This window comes from Toxotes jaculatrix, chromosome 9 (assembly GCF_017976425.1).
Source record: "Toxotes jaculatrix isolate fToxJac2 chromosome 9, fToxJac2.pri, whole genome shotgun sequence".
Classification (NCBI taxonomy): Eukaryota; Metazoa; Chordata; class Actinopteri; family Toxotidae; genus Toxotes; species Toxotes jaculatrix.
The window spans coordinates 1017024-1040025 of NC_054402.1; the positions used below are offsets into that span (position 1 = coordinate 1017024).

At 43.9% G+C, this 23002-nt stretch overlaps 3 protein-coding genes across 3 annotated transcripts; 1 reads left to right on the forward strand and 2 right to left on the reverse strand.

Moving 5' to 3' along the window:
* Nucleotides 1-509: 509 nt before the first annotated feature.
* Nucleotides 510-5146, reverse strand: foxa3 (forkhead box A3). Its single transcript, XM_041045763.1, has 2 exons — nt 4736-5146; nt 510-3324 (listed from the first exon to the last, which is right to left on the reverse strand). The coding sequence occupies exons 1-2, from the start codon at nt 4805-4807 to the stop codon at nt 1987-1989; spliced, it is 1410 nt and encodes a 469-aa protein (XP_040901697.1). The 5' UTR covers nt 4808-5146; the 3' UTR covers nt 510-1986.
* A 3085-nt stretch (nt 5147-8231) lies between these two features.
* On the reverse strand, nt 8232-12633 carry irf2bp1 (interferon regulatory factor 2 binding protein 1). The gene is made up of 3 exons (XM_041045764.1): nt 11333-12633; nt 10736-11076; nt 8232-10427 (listed from the first exon to the last, which is right to left on the reverse strand). The coding sequence occupies exons 1-2, from the start codon at nt 12346-12348 to the stop codon at nt 10776-10778; spliced, it is 1317 nt and encodes a 438-aa protein (XP_040901698.1). The 5' UTR covers nt 12349-12633; the 3' UTR covers nt 8232-10427; nt 10736-10775.
* Nucleotides 12634-12711: 78 nt separating this feature from the next.
* polr1g (RNA polymerase I subunit G) lies at nt 12712-16266 on the forward strand. The gene is made up of 3 exons (XM_041045765.1): nt 12712-12967; nt 13423-13567; nt 14409-16266. The coding sequence occupies exons 1-3, from the start codon at nt 12883-12885 to the stop codon at nt 15208-15210; spliced, it is 1032 nt and encodes a 343-aa protein (XP_040901699.1). The 5' UTR covers nt 12712-12882; the 3' UTR covers nt 15211-16266.
* Nucleotides 16267-23002: the final 6736 nt, after the last annotated feature.

Below are 23002 nucleotides of genomic sequence, written 5' to 3' on the forward strand. Positions count from 1 at the left end.
GGCCTGCATGTGCAGAGGTCTGCTTTGAGGCGCTCAGCGTGATCCAGCCGTGTTTAGTCTACCAGTCCTACATGTCACACACCACAGTCATTTGGTCAGGAGCTGTTTCAACAAGGCCCTGCTATCCCTGCAGCACCGCCTCGCCAGCCAGCTGAAAAAAAAGTTTGATTGATTGATTGACTGGGACGAGTCGTCGAGGTCCTTCCTATAAAACTGCGTCATCTGGAAACTCACATTTTAACTGGAAAAAAAAATGACTGTGGCAGCATTCGTTTCACTGACTGGTCGTTTGTGGACAGGTGCAGAGAATGAAGTGAGAATGACTGAGCCTTGCTTTGAGTGAGCTTTTCTAAAAATGTAATAAAAGTCAATTGGAGGACATTATTATTATTTAACACTGAACGTAGGGTTTTTAATTTGCTCTGAGTTCAGCTGGTATCCACACTGACCACAAACACTTCATTCACTAACGCTGATGGAAAAGAAAAACAAACGCACCGTTTCTCCCACATTTTTTGCCTTTTTAATAAGAAAAATGAAACACGAATCATTTTAATCACATCTAAACCAACAACAGAACACAATATATTATATCAGCACGCTTTCAGAGTTTGAAAAGGAACATAGCTTAAATAAAACATTTCTCTTTGAAACTACAATATGCTCCACGAAGGACATCATGTGACCTGAAACCTCTGCGTCCTCTGCTGTTCATCAGAATAATCCTTCAATAGATCATTGATACATCGATCTCTTATCAACTTTTTGGACAGCGAGGGTTATTTGACACCCTTTAACGTTGTTACACTGACAGTGTAAGGGGACGTCCCTAGGTATTGTTGTAACACATACACACACAAACACACACACTATCAGCCCGCCTGACCAGTGGGAGCTCCATAGTGCAAAGTACTGTATGTAAATCCTCCCATAGTGCATCTCTCCTCCCTTCCTCTGTCTTAGTAACTGACAGAGCTCCCCCATGCACCTGACCAACTATCTGTTATTCTAAATGTTACAGTCTGTGGAAAAGCATTTCGTTTTAATGCTCTCATATAGGTAACAACAGGAAATGATTTGGGGCCATGAAAAACAAACACAACATACTTTTTTTGTTTTTTTTTTTGTTTTGTTTTTTTGTTTTTTTTTTTCTTACCACAGTTACTTTGCCTCTTTCCTTCTGGCTGCAGAGGATTTTTTTTTTTAACTTCTGTTTTCTCTCTGCTCCAGAGGATGAAATGGCTTTTTTTTCTCCGTATCAAACTAAACTTTTTTAAAAATTTTTTTGAAAGTACAGACTTCATGAGCTACATTTACATCGACGGATGCCTGATCTGACAGAAATGACAGAACGTAGTGTGAAATGCTGTAACAAAAAAAACTGTCTCCCACTGCAGTAACACCTGCCTGAAGCAGTAACCTGAAACTCGCCTCCTTCTCTCTGTCTTTGGTTAAAAAACTACAACAACTCACATTTGGGTTGTAACTGGTCGACAGAGCGCTATACAAGATATATTAAAATTTTATTCCCTTCATAAATAAATGCAAATATCCTCTTCCCCCCACATTAGCTCTATTTACATTTTGTACAAAGCCAATTTTGCCACACACAGTGCTCCTGCGACAGGCAAAGACGGGATCTGACATCTGTATGGACTTACACACAGACGAGTCAAATGTCTTCATCATCACTAAGACTTCCTGTCATCCAGCTTCATTTTTCTGTGAATTCTCCAGGTTCTTCCAGTTCAGAGCAAGTAAAAGAAAAAAGAATTTTTTAGTCCTTCGAACTCGGCAGCCATTTTAATGAGTCTCTTCCAAGGCCACTGGACGTGAGCCAGAGAGGGAGAGAGAGAGAAAGAGGAAGATAAAGAGAAGCTTGGGTGTCCATTTTAGAAAAGGGAGAGGGAAAGAGAAGTCTCCATCTTGGCTCATCACTATAGACAGGTGTGTGTGTGTGTGTGCGTGGGTGGGTGAATGTCCATATTAGGAGGCGTTGAGCACCGAGCGACTGTACAGAGTTTGGTAATAAGCACCTGAGTCCATGGCAGCTGGCCCGGGACTGTCATAGATCTGCTTGGCTCCCACTGGAGAGCCACCGGCGTAGCCGTTGTAGGCCATCACCTGGTCCTGGTAGGACTTGAGGTCCATCTTCTGCTCGTTCGACATGAGGTTGGTGATGGAGAAGGGGTGGTTGAAGTTGTAGTGGGGGTCCAGGGACTTGAGGGCGTCACTCTGTAGGTCCATGTGCTGCTGCATGGCGCTGGGCAGGAGGTGGGTGCTACCCGCTAAGGAATGGGAGTGGAGGAGCGGGTTGGAGGAGGTGGAGGAGGTGGCGGAGAGGGACAGGGAGGATGGAGGGATGGATGATGAGGTGGAGGAGGAGGGAGGCAGGGAGACTGGCGGGCTGTGGAGGTGTGAGGAGGACAGCGGAGGGCAGTCTAGTGGAACCAGGGAGTTTCGGGGATGAGACTGGTCGTCTGAAGAGCCTGGGTGGGAGTTGTCTGAGTGGGCGGAGTCGGCTCCCTCTGATCCTCCTGTGGGGCTGCGATCCTCCAACAGGTGATCTCCATTGTGGCCTCCTTTCTCTGAGCTCACCTCCTGGCTCTTGCCTCCTTTCTTTGCCATCTTGTCCTCGATCTTGAAGCGTTTCTGGCGCCTCAGGTAGCAGCCGTTCTCAAACATGTTGCCTGACTGCGGGTGCAGAGTCCAGTAAGAACCTTTGCCTGGTTTGTCTGGCGAGCGAGCCACCTTCACAAAGCAGTCGTTGAAGGAGAGCGAGTGGCGGATGGAGTTTTGCCAGCGCTGTTGGTTCTCACGGTAGTAGGGGAACAGGTCCATGATCCACTGGTAGATCTCGTTCAGGGTGAGCATCTTGCTGCCGCTCTGCTGGATCGCCATGGTGATGAGGGAGATGTATGAGTACGGTGGCTTGGCGTGGGTCAGGGAGCGTCTGTAGGGCTTCGGGGGAATCTCCTTGGGCCCGGCCCGGCTCAGGGTTGCAGTGGAGGGGTATCCCAGTTGGCTCATGGACTGGCCCATGTTCTGGTAGTGGGACAAGGAGCCCAGGGAGCCGGGAGCAGCGGGGCCCAGCTGGGTTAGAGAGCTTGAGCTGAGGGACGAGGCCACCGGGGAGAGGGACATGTGGCTGGGCCCGGAGCCCATGGAGGCCAGCGGGGAACTGCTGAGGCTGGAGCTGGGATACGCCATGTTCATACCTGCAGGGGAGGCGGTCGCCGGGTTCAGGTTGATGTAGCTGTTGATGGTGCCCATGGAGCCCATGGAGCCCAGACCAGAGTTCATAGTGCTGGGAGAGGAATACATCTGGAGACAAAGATAAACACAAAAACTTCTGGTTATTCACAAGAAAAACAGACGAGTTATCTGTTTATTTACAAGCAGTTAGTCTAATCAGCAAATAATGAATTTTAATTTTTAAACTTTTGAAAACAAAATAACATCAAACAGTTCTGCTGTGATTATTGGATTTCATTTTTATTTTTAATATTTATTTAATATTTGACCACAGCAATCATTTTCCTCTGTAAAATGATTGTTACGTGTCAAAGGACAACGGGTTGTCTCTCCGTTTAAAAAAAAGTCTCTCCTTATCAATGCACAATGAAGCTCTCAGTGCGCGGGGAGAGGACATGGATTTCACACAGCCATGTTAACCTGAAAATGCGTAAAAAGCGCGTCACGGTGCCTCGGTTCAGACGTCCTCCTCCGCCGCTTCCATGGAAAAAACAAGTTGTTCACTATTTAAGCTAAAGTGGAGGAGTTTTATTATTTCCGGCTCCATTTATTTTCGTTTGAAAAAGATGAATCATTCTATTTTAAATCGCTCAAATAAACTTTTTGGTGAACTCTCAAAACGCCGTTTACATGAAGGACTTATTTTAATAGGCGAAAAAAAACCTAAATCCACGGAGCACAGACGGTATCTGGGCCCACTCACTGATCTTTGGTTAAATATTATCAGACTCTTTCTTCTTGGTGATTTCATCAGGTCGAGCTGAGGTGAGAACTGAAGCTGCTGATAGAATTAACTCTAATTCAATTAGTGAGAAACGTTTTGCCACATTTTCAAATGAATTGTCGCAACACTCGAGCGGCTGCGGAGACAGAAAGGACGCATCAGCATCTTTCCCAAAAATGGATTTAATGCGCAGTTTAGTGACTGAATGTTTATATTTAAATCTGTATTACATATATCAGTAATTTATTCAAAACATTTGAAGGCAAAGTCAGTGTTTTAGCGGCTTCGGATAATTGGGTGTATTGAAAAGAGCAGTTTCTCAAATATTTTATTTTTCAATTTTTATTATTGTTTATATAAGTTTTGGGATATTTATAGAAGAATAAATGAAAACTTTTTCGTAGTTTCCTCTTGTGGCGTTACCAAAATATTCCCGTCAAAATTCAAAGCGCGCCTGGATACTCAGTATTACTCTGTTGTACTCAAAGTAATTTTAATTCTTATCACACTCCGATATTATTACTATAAACGCTCAGGGTTTTTAATGTAAAGTCTCTATAATATCATTTTATAATTTGTAATATTTGACCACAGCTTTTTTTCGAGTCCTGCCGAAAACGTGCGCACGTAAAACTTTGTCATTACTTTTCCTCTTGCATCCAAGAAGAAACTGAGACATATCAGGCTGTTTACATCTCGGAGAAATAAAAACAGTGTGATTTATAAATTATCTCTTATTTGCGAATGCGCCTTTACCTCACTGGCCTCGCTGTAGAAAGTATTCCACTCTGGTAGATCATGGGTTTCCATCTTCACAGAGCTCAACATCCCCAACACAAATCTCTGGAGGGGAAAAACTTATCTATGACCGGATTTTCTGGGAATTCAAAAAATAAAAAATAATTATAAAATCCTTCGCAAAATTGGAAATTTTCAGGGAAAAATCCAAACTCGAAGTTGTCTCTTTTCGAAGAAAGAGGGAGAAAATATCTCGAGCGAAAAAATGTGTGCGCAAAAAAAAAATCAAAGAGTGATGTGACGCTCTGTTCGTGGGAATAGTAAAGTCAATATTTCTTATTTGTCAGTCATCCATTGTTTCATAAGCTTAATCTTGCTTCTTCTTCTGGCCCGTTCTGCTCTGTCTAACGGGGCCTCGGGACGCAGGTGAAGGGGATGCGCGCAAATACAGTGTAGAAACCTGGACGCCCTCCTCTTATAATGTGCCGGCTGGTCCCGCCCCGCTCCTGACATTTGAATACCGTGTGGGATTCAGGAAGGGCCCTGCAAAAAGGCTATGTGGCCCCCTGGCGTGCTGTATATTGGCCCGGCGGCTGCAGCGGGGCAGCCAGGAGGAATGACTGCTGTCCCACATACGCTTAGTTTTTGATCTACCGAATATTAAAAATAACAACGACAGCAAAATTGAGACTGAACGAGTTTGACTGGTATGGACAGTGAGTTCTGCGGTGTGTGTGCGTGCGTGTGTGTGTGCGTGCGTGCGCGCGGTGAGGGGCGTGAAAGTTGTTAATTCCCTCGGCTATCACTTCTCTGGGGCTGTGAGCCTTTAACACATTCTCTGAGGACTTAATTGTAATAACCGTTAAACTTCTTTCAGTTTCTGAAACAGCAAAGATCTTCAGTCCGCGCCGACAGACCGTCCCACAGTAATTAAACACAACAGACCGTCCCACAGTAACTGAAATGTTACTGTTACACCAAAGCATAAAACAAGATCCGTATCAGAACTTAAAGGACCAACAGACGAAGCGTCCGTGCGTAAATGAGTGGCCTGCCCTATTATTCATCACTGAAACTCTAAATGCTGCTTAAAGATCAACAGTTTAGTGATTTCCGTTTGGCTCAACTTGATGCTCTGTGCGTGAATTCGGCACTGCGTCCTTTCCCCGTCCGCTTCTCTGAGACATTCACGGCCCGCCGCCACAGAGGAATACAATAAATAATGTAATCCTGGTGTAATGCATAGAGCCGGACTCTTGTGTTGTGGAATACACATCAGGCCTCGGTGCAGACGGAGGCCTGTGAATGTCAATGCCTCGGCCTAATGGCCAATCAATGGAGATGTAATTGATGCGCAGGCGGGAGGTCGACGGGATTAGACGGTGAGAAAAGATCCCCGAGGAAATAAGAAATAACAGGAAGGAACATCAGCGCGCAGATGCAGCAAAACACAGCAGAAACAGCCGAGAGTTAAAGAAGCAGCTGAAAATACCAATTTACAGGGGAGACACCTTCTGCCGCGTCTTCAGGACACTTGATTTTATTTGTTGGTGGCTGTTTTCCTCTGATACTCAACCAAAAATCTGCTGTAATATCTTCAGAGTTATCAGCCAGTCATTATGTTTCCTATCGTGATATTTCACTTGCAGCTCTGATAGAATCTATCTATCTATCTATCTATCTATCTATCTATCTATCTATCTATCTATATCTATATCTATCTATCTATATATCTATCTATATATCTATATCTATCTATATGTATCTCTCTATATCTATATAAACATAGAGCCAATCAGACTCTCCACAGGCCGTCACCTGGAAAGTCACCGCGATTATCGCCTGTTTGCAAAAGGCTGTCAAGTCGATTAACACGTGCAATGAGCTAACACCTCAGTGTCTGTAATGATGTAATTAAGCCTGAAAGAGATGAGTTTTTGTTTCATCTGGTGATGATGTAGCTGTAGGTAAAGGCAGGTAAACTTTGACCTCCAGCCTCTGGTCATGTTCAGAAAAGTTCCGTCTCCGCTGAACGAACTGTGCTGAATATAACGATGATTTGAAAACTCTGACAGGGCAGATGCACTTATTTCTGTCGTTGCACTGTACAACTCGTGTTCTGCAGTGACAGTAAAGATTATTCTCATTCGGATTTTTGTGGGATTATAATCCAAGTCACGATCACATGGGAATGAACAGGTTCTCTGAGGGCTGCGTCTCATCCAGGACGTTTTAGGTCTGAGCTTCTGTGAATGACAGAGAGTCTTTACCCCAAACTCCTTCAGAAGGTTTCAGATCTTCACATGAATGAAGGAGCATAAATCAAAATGCATCGTTTACAGTCGCTGATCAGTTTATTAGACTGCGATTCATATTCATCCCTTCTGTAACTTTACATGTTTCCGCCCCAGCTTTGCTCCTTTGTAAAACGGAGAATTGTGGTAAAGCTTTGTCCTCAACTGGTACCACAATAATCATAGGACTGAGGACACACATGTCCTCAGGTGGAGGCTGATGGGTCAAGCTCCAACTTTACCCCTTAATACGCATCTCTGTGATGCTCCTTTAAGGTCCCCCCCAACTCACATTTAGCCATATCCCCTCTCTGCGGGCCGTTTTTCATGCCAATGGCCTCTGTATCTTCCATTAACACCTCTATAATTGGTTTAACAATGGCCGTAACGAGCTGACACTAATGGAGGAAACGACAGATCGGCCTGCAAGGAGCACGACGGCCGGACGGTGGGGAGGAATAATTACCCCCCCCCCCCCCCCCCCCGCAATCCTCTTCTTCTCATCAGAAAGAGTATATCATTTAATTTAAAAAAAAAGTGGATTATGGATTTGGATTGAGGTTGATTCGTTTTACATTTGAAACCAACTTAGAAAATGGAGCAGAAGTGAAATTGTCAGATCAGAGTCCGTCTGGCTGAAAAAGAGCATTTCACTTGTAAAAGTTCTTTCTGCTTGGATGTAATTGTAAGAGCTCGCTGGCTCTTCAGGCCATAAACATCCTGGATCTGATAAAAACTTGTCCAGCAGCTCCTGCGCTTTCAGCCAGGCTGAGTGTAAGAGCGCCACCATGTGGCCACCACAAAAAACACAGCTCCACCTGCATCTGTATTTGTGTGTTGCATTGTGTTACGTTTTACGTTTAGGTTCAAAGTCTAGAGATTTCCCTCTGTTATTTAATCAAAGATTTCAGAATGAAGTAAATTAAATGCAGGTCCTTTCACAGACTCTGACCCTGAAAGGAGCCTCGTCATTTCTGTTAAACCGGGCTGAATTTACCTGGATGCTAAAGTCATTAAGATCAGAGCTGCTGGATCTTAATCAAGACCTGAACATTAACCTCATACACAAACTCATATTCAGAGCATGTAGGTTAATAAAAAGAAGAAATGATTTGATTTTCTGTTTGATTTTCTCATGAACAAGATATAAAATATGATTAAACTGTGAAAATCACGTGATTAAATTAAAATGAAACTCAACAAACAGAGAAACGAAAGAGCAAGTTTCCATCCCATTTATTCCTTTTCTATTTTTGTTCCTATTTTGTACATGAAGCTGCAGTAAAACCAACAGTTCTAAAAATAACACAAATGAAAAGAAACTGAACAGTGAGAAAGAGGGAGAGACGATGAGAGGCCGTATCCAGACAAAGAACGGCCCACTGACTTTACAAAGGCTTCAGATAAAAGCAAAAGCCGTCTGATGGCGATTGAAGGGAAACAGATTCAGGTTAATCATTGACTAGACAATAAAAAAGCCATTGCACTCCTACTTCCCCTGAGGTTTCCAGACACACAAACAGACGGTAAACATTTTAAAAAGGCACTTAACAAGGGATTGCATGATGTATCAGTGCATATTAAACTTAAACTCCACTTCTTCAGACATTTCTCTACAACAGACCTGATCTGTGGGATATAGGCCCATGTCTGCTGAATACTATAGACTTTTTTATGTAAAATCCCACAAGTACAGTAGACCACAGGGGCCTGTAAACCGTAACGGCTTGATGAAGAAAACCGGTTAAGAAGTATAGCAATATATATATATTTTTCCATAAAACATTTACATCCAGAAACATCAGCTTGGACATAAAATTACCTTTGGATTGTCTGTGCTTCTATACGCACTGCACATAAAGAATCCACCAAAAAAAAAAAAAAAAAAGAATCACTTTTAACACGAGTATTAAAATGTTGAATTGTTCAATTAAGGAACATTAAGTCCTTTAACTTATTCATGTCACTGTCAAAGTCTGAAAATGTGACAAAACAGGATCAGATGTACTGTGTGTGTGGTCATCCACATTTGTTCAACTGAAAAGAAACTCAACAGACTTCTGTGGTTGTTTGCTTAAATCAGCATAAGTTGGTTGTAATGCTGATGATTTCAGAATTTACTTTTGAATACTGATTCCTCAGAAGCGTCACATCATACGAAGCTGTCTCGTAGTTTTGAGAGAGGTTAAGGAAAAGATACGCAATCATTTTTAATGACATATTCCAAACTGTTGCATATACTATGACTAAAGATTGCACATACATACTATTATAGGTCTACACAGTACAGAACATTTAACATTCTAGTATAAAATATAGTCCTAGGTCTATCAATAGATATCTTGTCATATACATTCGGGGTAAAGTGTAGGCTGGGCTGGATCTTATATGAAAGCAACATTTACATACAGTCAAACAGAGTCTGTGGCTCGTCGATGCTCTGCCAGATGAACCGGTTGTTTCCACACAGCAAACATTCTCCTTTCTCTGAGTCAAAGTGGACAAAAAACAAATGCACACATGTACCGAGAGATGTCACCACTAGCGCTCTGTCCACACCTCGCTTCGCTTCGCATGTTTAGGTGTTTCCGTGTAGAGTTTTTCCGTTTGATTGTGAGCCAGGACACGGATTCAGTCATTTAACAATAAAAATACAATGAATCTGTATTTCAAATTTAAGGTGCACTTTGTCGTCAAACTGTCAATTTCATGTCAGTTGTTCATTTAAATTGTATTTGTTGAAGCACAAATATTAAATTTATACCAAGCACTGGCAGGGAAAACGGCATTTTGTCTAAGAGTTAACTTCCAACCTGTTTCAGCTCCGAACCTGTATTTACCGTCTGAGATCTGACCGCTTGCTGCATGTGCTGCGGTGTCGTCTGTGTGTTGCCTCAGCCTGTTTATTCCCAGCTGCTAACAGTAAAGCTGCCAGTGCTAATGTGGCCACCATCAACTGTTTCAACTGGCATAACTACTGCTAACTCTACAGAAGTAGCCACTGTTCAGCTGGTGATTGGACCTGGATATCATTTATATGCTCAGTTACAACATTCGCTGTCTTGATAAAGTTGTGCTGTTATTTCATGTAGATCTCCGCTGAGTTGGTGAGGGTGAGCTCGCAATACAACGGATACACTTGGAAATTTAAAGTGATTCATGAAATTTGATTTTTCATCCGAATTTTGGTTAAAAGTTGGAAAGTCAGCGTGAAAAACGGAAATGAATGATGACGATTGTGAAGGCAGTCATTGCAACGTTTCAGTCAGATGATGTTGATGAAACTGGGCGGTGTGAGTAGGTGCAGTGAAGACCTGCGTAAAAGAGGTTTTTGAACTGTGGGTCGATGCGATGCCTCTCTACTGGATCTGTCAGCGGTCCAGTGCAGACATCTCCTTTTGGTATGCGATACGACTCTGGGGTGACAAAAAGCAAACACAGATATTTATTGACTGGATTATTATTCCAGTATCCCCAATGCCCTGGATGATTAAAAAAATGTTAAATTAATAAGTCAACATAAAAATATTGATAAAACAATAATAGAAATACTTAAGTTGTAATTAAAACATTGTGTGTATTTAACAGTTAGGCATTCACAAGCATCCACATTCAGAGCCTGCAGCTACTGTCAGAGAGTAAAGTCTGGCGGAGTAAACTAAGGTGCTCTCTGGTACATTGGTGCTAGACCAGAGAACAGGAGTTCAGGTGTCTGTGGACCTGCCTGCTGCTGTGTTGAGTCTTAGTTTCCATGGAGATCACCATCACGTCTCTCTCTCTTTCTTGACAGTGACGTCTCCGCTCCCAGATCCGGCTCCACTGGCAGCTCCGCTCCCGGCGCCAGATGCAGGTGCAGTTCCAGACCCTGACCCAGCTCCAGACGCAGCAGCTGATGCAGCTCCTGCTCCAGCAGTGCCCAGAATGGTGGAGACTTCTCCCTGCATGAAGGCCCAAGGGGGACTGTTGGGGGAGTTATCCAACGGACAGCGCTCTCCAGAGGGGCAGTACACCTCCCCATCTCCCCGTCGGCTCTGGATGTACACCCTGGTGCAGGGGAAGCAGAACCTACATTTGATGGAGGTAGAAAAGACAGATTATTACAAGTTTAACTATTAGAGATACCAACAAATAAGTTAATTCATTAATAACCAATTATTTGTTCAAGTAACTCATTATATGTTAGTCAAAGAAATGTAAAAATAACAAATGCAGGCTTAAACTGCTTACACGGTCAAACTGAAAGCCCAAAAAAATCAAAGAATTTAAAATAAAAATAAAAATGAATTCACAAATTGTATCAAAACAAAAATATCAAACAAACCTATGCCCTGGCACTGATGGACACTGAACAAAGTGTGTGTCTTCCAGCCTTTCGTGACACAAGGTGCAGGACAGAGTATTTCCGGTGGAATGGGTGTTGCTGGTGGACGCTGATCCCAGCTCAGACGCACCAGCGTGGGGTAACGCTGCAGCTGTGGTGGCTGCTTCCGCTGAGGTGCTAGATCCCAGGGGCTCCCCTCCGGACCTCGCGGCTAGGGGGCGTGGCTGCCTGGCTGGAGATGAAGCAGGTTTGGGGCTTGTCTGACTCACACCTCCTGCCATGGAGGAGGACGAGGAAGGGAGGCCTGTACTTTTGCTGGCGCTGCTGCCAGCCACAGCAGTGTGGACCTGCGTCTGTGTCTTAGGCTGGTTCTGGGACGAACTGAGCTCTCGCTCCAGCTCAGGAGTGATAAAAGGGGCTATCCCCATACCTATTCCCAGCTGTCTGCGGCTCATCTCGGCCAGCACCGGGGCAGGGAAGATCATGGGGCTGCTCATGGGGGTTGTTCTGGCGGTCAAACCCGCCGGCATGCCCGCAAGTAGCCCATGGGGAATCCCTGCGATGCTCTGAGTTACTAGACTAGGAGGGATGGCAGCACCCAGCATGGGTCTCCGGCTGCCGCTTGGGCTCTGACGGTTCACTTCTTGAGGCGGCTGCCCGTCACGGTGCAGCCCGTTGGGCGGCACGCGAACCGCTGACCCGGTGCTTTCTCCTCTTCCTCCCCTGTCGAAGCGGTCGGCGTGAGGCCTGCCCCCGTCTGCTGCCGCCTCTCCTCTGCCAGATGTGCCGTGCTTATTGGGCGAGGGACCAGGTGACCTGACGTTACCGTCCTGCATCCCGTGAGTTCGTTTCAACTGTCTGGCGCTCGCTATCAAGAATTCAATCTGATTAGCACCCTCGTAGTTCACACAGCCACGGCAGACCACCTCGCTGAAGTCCCACACCACAGTCCAGGGCATCTTTGGCAGGTCGCACAGGTAGCACCACTGGCGCCTGGAGGAGGAAGGGGACGACATGGCCGGCCAGGCAGCTACCCTGAACGGGTTCGACAAGCTAGCTAGCTTGCTAACGTGCTAGCACACGTTAGCTGCGTTAACCTATTTAGCTTTGACAGGTGCACGCCCTCTCTTTGCCACCGACTTGCTTCTTTAACGGACTTTAAACCGCGTCAGAACAATGTTACACATTCTACGGATACAAAATTAGCTCAAACTTCTGGGTTGTTTTCGCTCTTTTTTTTCATATGTTTATTTTGTTTACCCACTTCGGCCTGCTCTCCACTGCTGTCAACTGCTTCTCTAACGGACGCTGGGACGTTACGTAACCTTGCGAGGGGCATTATGGGTGTTGGAGTTTTCTTCCCTGGTTTTGTCAACGCAAACGAAGCAGTCGAGTCTGACCGTGGAACTACAATCAAAACTGGGACGGAAGTGATGTAATGAAAGGTCACAGTTCATTTTGTGTCAACACATGTGCGTCCCCGTTAGCCACGCGTTTCGAGGTAGAAAAGTGTTCATTTCAGTGGTTTGCGAGAACTTATAAACATAAAAATGCCAAGAGACATATCATCTTCATCGAGCGAAGACGAAGCGGACACTCCTGCTACAAAAGCACCTGTAAAGCAAAAAGAACCCGGTGAGTTGGCACTCACTGAAGTTGGTCTGTGTTGGCTGATATGCTAAGAGTTATTTTAGTTAGACCAGCTTCACGAAGGCACTTTCACTCAGAAATACATCGCAGTTCAGTAAAAATACGCAGTACGCTAGGCTGTAACTGAGCGCCATTTTTAGGGCTAGCCCCTTTATTTTTTCTCTTTGACTCATTTAAATAGATTTTTTTTCTTTTATTATTAGTGTGGATACGTTTCAGGAAAACTGTGTAACCAGTCTAGTTCTCGCTCAGAATGATGCTCTGCATTTATCAGAGCCTTGTCCTCCAATCTTCACTCTAAGGAGAGAGAACAAACTATGTTAACTACATACAACACATATAACATTCATTCAGGTTTTCTTCCTCTGTGCTGTTCTGTGTATTTCTAATTCTTGCTGTTATTTGATGAAGTGATGAAGGTGTGCTGTTTGGATCCACAGATAAGAAGACTTCCAGGCACCAGTGTCCTGCTGACTTTGTGTCTTTCTGCCATAAGCCCTGCAGCAGCACTGTAACAGAGAGTCTGAAGAACAACAAGAATGAGTTATGGCTCATTAAAACTCCTGCCAGCTTTAATCCAGAATGGTGGGTGCCGTCTTCACCCTGTCATCTCTTTCCTTATCTCTGTCTCTCGTCTGCTGTCAAACTTTTATAGTATATTTTCTTACAGGTAGTTTTTGTCTGTGTACTTCAGTAGGACATTTGATCTTAGGGTTTTCATACATTTCCCCTTTAGTGCTTCCAAATAATCTCTCAAGCTGATTAATGAATCTGTTTTTAAAAAATCCCTCTTCAGTTACAGTGGATCCCTGCTTTTTTCTCCCAGTTTTGAGGCTGCTTAAATCAGTCCAGTAGGTTAAAGTAAGACTGCAAGATTTGCTGAACAGCGATAAATCTGTCCACAAGTTACATTTGCAGAATAATAGGAAATCACAAAACAAAGCTCAATAGTATTACAAGTAGATAAGAGCCATTAAGTCAGTGAAGTAACAGTAATGTCAGTTACACAGCAGTATGTAGTTTTGCAAAGCTACTTGTCATACCTGACCACGTAAGGCTTTAGTCACTGAGTGTTTGAGTGTTTTTAGTTAGTGTGAAGCAGAGGTGCATTTTATTGCTTATGAATTCAGCTTTGCATTTAAGGAGGATTTTGTTATTTCTTCTCTCTTACGTTATGTAGTTTCAGTTTACAATCTCTGCAGCTATTTATGTGGCAGCAGAAGAGGTAAGACAGACTCAGCATGTAGTAATGGACAGTGGGGCAGTTTGTGTCTGTTGGGACCAGCAGATGGAGCTGGAGATGGGCTTCATGCTGAAACTTGAGAGAGCTTCACCAAATCCAGCAGCTGGCTGAGAAAATGATGCAGTTTGATGTAAACTTCTGAAGCTGAATAAACTTAACCTTGTCTCTCCACCCTCCATCCAGTTTCAGTGGCATCAAGGTTCCCCTCTCAGGTCTCCAGACCCTGAAAGTTTCCCCTGCTGCAGGTGGAGCCAAGGCCAGGAGTGGCCAGCAGATCTACAGCATCCTAGCGTCCTCCCATGGTACATCAGAGCTCCGCTTGCTCACCAGCGATAAGCAGTCGTCAGATGGCGTCGTTTTTGGTCCTACTTTTTCAGGTCTGCTAAATGTGTGTGAGAGCTACGGAGACAGCAGTGCCAACCAGGCCCCTCAGGTCATCCCTGCTGCTCCAGCACCGTCCGTACCACTGGGGCTGAAACAGCGATTCCACCCCTTTGGCAGTAAGACCCCCACGATGACTTGCGAGGCAGAGAACGAGTTGGATGGAGCTGCTTTCGGGCCCTCGTCTACAACCCGTCGCCCCCTGGTTGTCAAACGATTCATAGAAGAAGCAGAGCACGAGGAAGAGGAAGGGAGGAAAAAGAAGAAAAAGAAAAAGAAAGAAAAGCGAGTAAAGACAGAGCGAGAGGAGGTGGAGGAGGGGGTAAGAGTGAAAGAGGAACCTGCAGCTGAAATTCAGGACGAAGTGAAGATGGAACTCTCCTTCCAGGAGGGCGATATTTCAGAGCAGAAGAGGAAGAAAAAGAAGAAAAAGAAGGACAGTGAGCGAGAGGAGGTGGAGGAGGGAGTGGAGCCCAGTGTGAGGGTGAAGGTGGAGGAGGTAAATGTGAAATGTGAACCAATAGACTCTGCATATGGTGACGTAGTGGAAGTTTTGGGAAAGAAAAAGAAAAAAAAGAAGAAAAACAAAACGGATGACAGCTAGTTTGTTGCCATGTTGTTTGGTGTTTTAGTTTTCTTTATTTGTTTACTTTTGACTTTGTGTACTCACCTGGGAGCCAATTTACAACTAATTCACTCCGTCTTATTGATAGATTGCACAACGCAAGACTTGTTTTGGCAGGACATTGTCTTTTGAAAAAAAGAACACATCCTGAATCAACTGAATAGTGACACAAATTATAAAGTGGATTCATCCCAGTGGCTTTTAAGGCCAATGTTCCATCGTTCTGAGCTCAGAAAGTTACACACAAAGAATGTGTGAGGACATGAGGACATGGATAATAAGAGTGTACATGGGGGGAATTTCTGCCAGTGTCTGTCAACTTGTGGTAGATGTAATGGGATTATGCTCACACTGTGTTGCTGTGTTTGTGTACATATTTACATAACTCAGCTAGTAACTTCATTGGTTTGGCAGCAGGTTCAGAAAAGCAGAGCTGATATAAAGAGTTTTTTTTTCTCTTTTAAGGATCTGAGTCACATGCATTGGAGAAACTGTGTGTGTGTGTGTGTGTGTGCGTGCAGGAGAACACATTAGAAACTTCAAAAGTGAATAAATGAAATAAAAATGAAAAAAACATGGTGTTTTTGTCCTGCAGTCGGCTCTTGGAAGTGTTCGAGTACAACACAGCATTTTCCCTTTATGCCTTGTTAGCACAGTGACTTCATCCAGAAGGAATGAAACTCGAACTCATGTTGTTACTCAGACTGTGGCTTTTTTTATTGTGCAACAACAAGAAAGTGCCCAATTTACAGATCGGTAGTTTTCTAATAATCTGACAAAAAAGTTTTCTGAAGAAGTTGTGTCATCAAGAAGGACAAAAGTTTGTATGAGATAAAGTAGAGTCTGCTCTATGTTGAAACATTCGCGATTGTAAAATTGTTTTATGGATGAGCAGCGATAGGAGTTTTGCAGCACGCTGTAGATTAGGCTCTGCCCTGTGTCTCAAAGTTACGCGTTCAGATTTATGTGGCTTTTTAGTAAAATAGTCACATGATTAATTTCTGATGCAATGAAGGTTTCTCCTTGAACACAGCTGTAGACAAGTTTTTTTTTTAATCTGATGAAATGGTATTTTCTTTGCACATTCAAATCTATTAAATATTGTAGTGTATCTTCATAAATTTGCCTTTGCAAAGTATCATGATAATCCTTATGGTCTTTTCAATGGCTTCTACTCTGCCATGACTCAAACTATGTAGGAAAACCTTCATCTGTTGTTAAAGAATTCTGCATGTCTGCACAAAATATTGGCATCAAAAGCCTATATTGGTGGATCCCAAGTCTATAAATCTGCATTTCCACTGCCAGCACAAATTCCTTTCAGTTAAATGCAACAGAGAAATAAGCAGTTCTGACAGCAAGATGGCGCCACAGTCCAGCCAGTTTCCTGTGTGGAGCAGTGGCCTGCAGCCTCTGACCGTCCTCTGGGCTTATTATTTACATGCTACCATTTCTTTTCACTAATGTAACACAGATCTTTTGTTGCTGTCCAAATGCACAAAGAAGAGATTTCAAATTTTTCCATTTTCTGACTGCAGCGAATCATCAGGTCTCTGTGACACTTAGGTGAAAAAATCTCCAGGCAGAAGTCCAGGCTCTGCATCCTCCCCTCCTCCCTCCCCTCTCTGCTCCCCTCTCCCTGCTCTGCACCGGAGTATGGTCCTGTTTCTTAATGAGCTCAGGCACCTCTGGCGCTATCACACTCTTACCATCTGTAATAGCCCTCTGCACATGCTGCAAGCTTTTATTGATCCAGCCTCACTTGTGCATTCAAATTTTTTACAAGTCTTACTCCCTCGAGGAGTCAACCAGACCCAAAATGATCAAAACCACGTTAGAGTCAAAACATTCAACCTTAACAAACCATAGAGAATTTTTTTGAATAGTTTTCTACTCACTGAATTGGACTTGACTTACCCTGATAACGTCTAGGTCTTTGGTTTTGCAGGTAGCCATTAAAGCCACAGATGTCAGGTGCTGGACCGAGTGTTTCCCCGTGAGTCACATCTACAGCCAGATTTCTGTGTATCCTCACAGGTATGTTGAATGTGTGTGAGCGTCTGTGCTTCAGAGCCAGAGTCTGCAGGTTTGAGTGCATATGGCTGTGTATCTGTGAGAGAATCTGTGTGCAGCTGCCTGAGCTTAGAGTCAGCGAAGGGAAAAGTTATTTTTACCCTTAACGTATTTCCTTTTTCTACAAAATTCATTTGTATTTTCTTGTGTGTTTAACACGACATTTCTTTTCCTTCTCTGAAAACTGGATGTGACACTTCATGTTAAACCAGTGAGAACAAATACAAACTATAGGTTTCACACATTTTTAAATGTTGAATGGAAAATGTTTCTCTCTTCATGAGTTAGTTTACACTTTTGAATGATGCAGTTCTGTGTTATGTCCAATAGTCTGTCTAAAAAAACACCACCACTTTCATCCTGCTTCCAGAAAATTTAGGCAAAAGGGCGGAAGTGAGACACAACAAGCGAGTGCCAGTTGCCACAGCTGACTCTAATAGGTGGAGACACCTGCCAATCAATCCAGTACTGCCCAAGAAGTAACAAATGACCTCCTTGATGAGACATTGATTCTCACCATTTTTTTTTTTTTAAACAGTATTTGCACATATGGATCTCAGAGCTCAGCTTCAACTGGTCATTAGAGGAGCTGTGGCCACAGGCTGTGCTCAGGCTGATTGCAAAGCTTATTTTCAGCTTGTGTTACCTGCATGAACTTGACCACTGAAGTTCAGTGCCCAGAACAGAGTCGGTGTACTGACTGTACAGACATTAGCTGTAGCTAAAATGTACAGATCTTATAGTACATAGTGTATGTAGCAGTGCAAATACTGAAAATGCACTGAGTGCGTGTGGAATGTGTCTGTGGTGTGTTGACAACTCATCACATCACTTTGACTGATCACAGACGTTACCGAGAACTCTTCCAGAGGCTTCTCCTTTTTCCTTCACTTGTCTCTGTACCTTAAACAAATGAACTTTTTTTTAACCTCCTCGCTTTAATTTGCCCCAAACTGGCTGCATAAAATTTACTTTAGGCTCCATCTGAACACTTGTTAAGTCACTTGGCTTCACCTCTCATGTCATGGTTGTTGTTGTAGGAGCAGAAATTAATACAATTAGTAAATGAACCAATCAGAGCCGAGATTCCGTAGAAAAACCTGCAGTCGTGCTGATACGATGCATCGTCACTGGGACTTTAGTCTTGACATTAAGAGCATTTAGGCTTTAAAGCTGGAGTGTTTTCAGAGGACTGTCCTGACTGAAACGGTTTCCAAATCACTCTTTGTCTCTGTTCTGACATGAAGCACAGGCCAGAAAGTGAAATCTTAGTGTTTGCCCTGTTTGCCTCACCGGAGGGTCGGATTAACCTCCAGGTCTGGAAATACTGATTGTTGCTTTTTCTTTGTGGTATATCTGCGTAGTTAAAGAAAACAAGCAGCAGAAAAGCAATAAAACGGAGTTTTAGTGTTAGCAGGGCTAAACCACCTCCAACAGCTTGTGCTTGCAGCCCCTGTTAGATCCTGTCTGCCCTGAGTTTCACCACAGCATGCATGTGAGTTTCACCAGCTGATATTTCATATGTAGTTTAATTAATGGGATTGATTCTTCAGCAGAGTTATTTCATTAAATGAGATTAAAACAATTTTCTCATCTACAGAAGGAGAACTACTAAAAGTACTTCCTGCTGAGTTAGAGACAGTTGAGGGGAGGGACTGTGAACCCTCACTTCCTTCATGAAAGTGTATTGTAGTCTGTGTGTTGAATAGGGATATTGGACCTTTTGGATTCTCTTCAATACAACTAAACATCCACAGAAACCTTTAACTCAGAACTGTCAGTTTTATTCATACACTCATAAAACGTGATGTTCATCTTAAGCAACACTAACATATCAGCAAACATCATGACGTTTGTGCACCTGTAAAATAAAATCTATGTCTTCATGAATCATTAAGTGAATTGTGAAATGCTCCACTCTGCCCCTGTTGGAGCTGTAATAGCATCATTATCCTGGATGCATCCTCTGTGGAGAAGCATGACACAGAACAGTAATTTAGTTGTACAGGTGCAGTTACGATGTTTCTCCCGGGGGAAGTTTATGACTGATCTACTGCTCTGATCACTGTACAACTGTGAAAATACTTTTATATCTATGAAATGAGCACCCTCGTGCAACTAGTGTTAATTTTATCAGCTTTTTTTAGACTGAAAAGTTAAAAGTTAAGTTTCAGTCATATTTTCTCAAGTTCATCGTGATCCCATGTTATTGGTTTAAGCAATACATCCAGAAATATTCAGCTTTGTCAGGACTCAGATCTCGTCTTGGTAACATCTGCCAGCGAATCATCTGTAATAATGTGAAAATGAAAATATAGGGAGATTTATTTTACTTTGAATTTTTAAACTCCATCTTTGTCAGCTGCTTGTTTCGTCGATGATACTGTACAGAGAGTTACAGTTAGTCGCAGTTATTGTTTAATGATTCCAGTTGTTCTGATCATCATTGTCGACAATTATATTTTTCACAGTTTTCATTAATAAAATTAACATGTAACAACAGCGCTTTGTTTTAATATTGAAAAGGTTGCCATCTTTGATTTATCTTGATTTGATCATTGAGACGGTAGGAAAGAGAAAACAGGAAGCGGCAGAGGCTCTGGATGTGAGGTTCCTGGTGGGATTCAGCTCTAGACCTGCTCAGCCAAACTGTATCTTAGCAACCTCACTGCTCAGCAAAGCTGCTCTGGGGTCAAGAGGTCACGTCTCAGCTCCGGCAGAGAGGCAGGTTCATGTTTGAGGAGCACAGAGTGACATTTGACTGAAGGAGCTGCAGCTGTGAGTACGATGTGCAGCAGCCAAGGTTTAATGGAGAAGCAGGGCTCAGTATTTTCTGTTTGTATTGTAAAACTTGATTAAAAACATCAGTAATATTTTATTCTGCATAAAGATCTGATCAGAAAACACCTGTGGGTAATCTCACCTTTTTGTGAGTGAGTTTTTCAGAGTTGTCATTGACCAAACGAGCTCCTTCACTGTAAACTGCAGTGAGCATTTTGTTTCTGATCTTAACATTCAGGAACAATATTTCACCAAAACTTGGGTCATCACCTCAGTCTGTAGTCGTTAGTTATCAGCTGGAAGGTCACAGGGGTCAAATGTGAGCTGAGGCAGCGAAGCGTCTTCTCCTCTGTAACCTCCAGCCGCAGACAGAAATCTTACACTGGCCTGTGTCTCCACTGTAATGCATTATACCATCCTGAGGAAATAGAATGATGCAATATACTGCTCTGTGTAGTCCTGTGTGTTAGCTTCTCTCTGTCTGTGCACAGAGCAGGTTGTGTGTGTGTGTGTGTGTGTGTGTGTGTGTGTGTGTGTGTGTGTGTGTGTGTGTGTGTGTGTGTGTGTGTGTGTATGTTGCTGGGTGTTAGGCTGCGTTGCTGTCTACCGAGGAGGAGGAGGAGGAGGAGGAGGAGGACGATGAATAATAAATGCCATCTGAAGTTTGGATCCAACGTGTTCAGACTACTGAGAGGAGCGGAGGCCTTTCTACGGCCCAGCCGACCTGATGCCAATGATAAGATTTGGGGGGATGGGGTGGAGAGGGTGGGGGGAGGGTTTGCGGGCGGGGGGCTGTATGGGATAATGAATTGGAGAACCAGTTCTCGCCTGCCTTCCCCTCCCTCTCTCTTTCCCTCTCTCTCTCTCTCCGCTCTCTTGCTTTCTTTTTCAACCAGCGCGCCGCAGCAAGCCTGCGGCAATGTGAGCGTTCCCATGGCAACGTGGACCTGCCAAGGACTACGGCGATGGAGAGAGAGAGAGGTAGAGAGAGAGAGAGAGAGAGAGAGAGAGAGAGAGACAGAGGAGGGGTGCAGCTCATCAATGTCTTAGAGTCCCCCTTCCCTCCCCCCACCCAAAGGCACACACACACACACACACATACACACACACTCTTCAGGCATGCTGTTGAAAGAACAAACATCACAAAGGGCTCGAGCCTTAATTCTGCCGCAGAGAAACTGAAACTGCTGGAGCTCCTCAGTTTCCTCCTCTGCTCCTTTATACGTTTTACTTCTACATTTTACTTTAGTAACAACAGCACAAACACCTCAGCAGTGTGTGTGTGTCTGCCAGCACTAATGGGAAAACCAAATAAACAAACAGATAAATTCCCCCCAGTCTCTCTCACTCTCCCTCGTACGCTCCTACTGAGCCAGAGGCCATGTCAGAGGAAAACAGTGGGAATTTAGTTTTTTCCCTTCTGTAATTTTAGTTTTACACAGATTTGTTTTCATTTTGTAAAAACCAAACTGATTCCAAATCTATCAATCTGTCCCTCTCATTCCATATGTTCTTCATTCCTTTACAGGACTCTAAGACAACACAGTCCACTGTGTGTGTGTGTGTGTGGGTGCGTGTGTGTGTGTGTGTGTGTGTGTGTCTCTGTGTGTGTGGGTGCGTGTGTGTGTGTGTGTGTGTGTGTGTGTGTGTGTGTCTCTGTGTGTGTGGGTGCGTGTGTGTGTGTGTGTGTGTGTGTGTGTGTGTGTGTGTCTCTGTGTGTGTGTGTGTGTGTGTGTGTGTGTGTGTGTGTGTGTGTGTGTGTGTCTGTGTGTGTGTTTGTGTGTGTGTGTGTGTGTGTGTGTGTGTGTCTCTGTGTGTGTGTGTGTGTGTGTGTGTGTGTCTGTGTGTGTGTGTGTGGGTGCGTGTGTGTGTGTGTGTGTGTGTGTGTGTGTGTGTGTGTGTGTCTCTGTGTGTGTGTGTGTGTGTGTGTGTGTGTGTGTGTGTGTGTGTGTGTGTGTGTGTGTGTGTGTGTGCAGCCCTGGCTCATTTCCAGCTCCAGCCCTCTAATAAGCCTCTGTACTGAAACTGTGACATGGATCAATAACTGGATATATGAAGCTCTTCTGCGCAGACTGACATGGAAATAGTAATTCTTTTCGTTTGCTCTATTTTCTCACAGACAATGGAGGGAGTAGAAGTGCTTGTGCTCGTGTGGTGTCACTGAGTGTGTGTGAGTGTGTGTGTGTGTGTGTGTGTGACATTGCAGTGTAGATTTGAAAGGCTGCGGCAGCCGTCGACAGACAACGGCAGTCCTTACCGCACCAGCAACTTGATTGCATACTAATGTTTTGGTATGACGCATCTCTCTCCCCTCCACCTCCCCTCTCATCAGCCTCCCTCCCTGTTTTCCAAATCCCCACTCTTCCCATATCTCCCCTCTCTTCCTCCCCCTCTTATGTATTTTCATATCTCTCTTCCTTTCTTTCTTCCCACCCTCCCTCCCACCTTGCTCTTCACATTGTGTGGCAGTGATATGGCACCGAGCTGCTGCTCGTACAAACCACCCACCACCTCTGCAGCGACAAACACTAATTCAAACACATGGGACAGAAAGAAAGAAAAAGAAGCCATGATACAGGTGGCGAACATTTTACTGACAGATTTTATCCAACTTTTACATGATAAAAACTCGGAAAACCAGAACAGTGAGCTGGAATCTGCTGGAATGCTGATGCAGAGTCACGTGTTAGTTCTCTGTGGACTTTGACCACGAGTCACCCCCTGTCACATATGAGTGATCGTGTGATTCATTGTTGATATACAAATATTGATTATAGCTGCTTAAAGGAAACCAATAATGACTATTTGTAGGAGACGAGATGAAGTGTCCATTGTCAGAGTCAGACGCTTTCTATTCTCCCAACTGTCCTCAGTGTTCTACTGTAGAGGTTTTACAGCTTTATATCAACTTTATGCT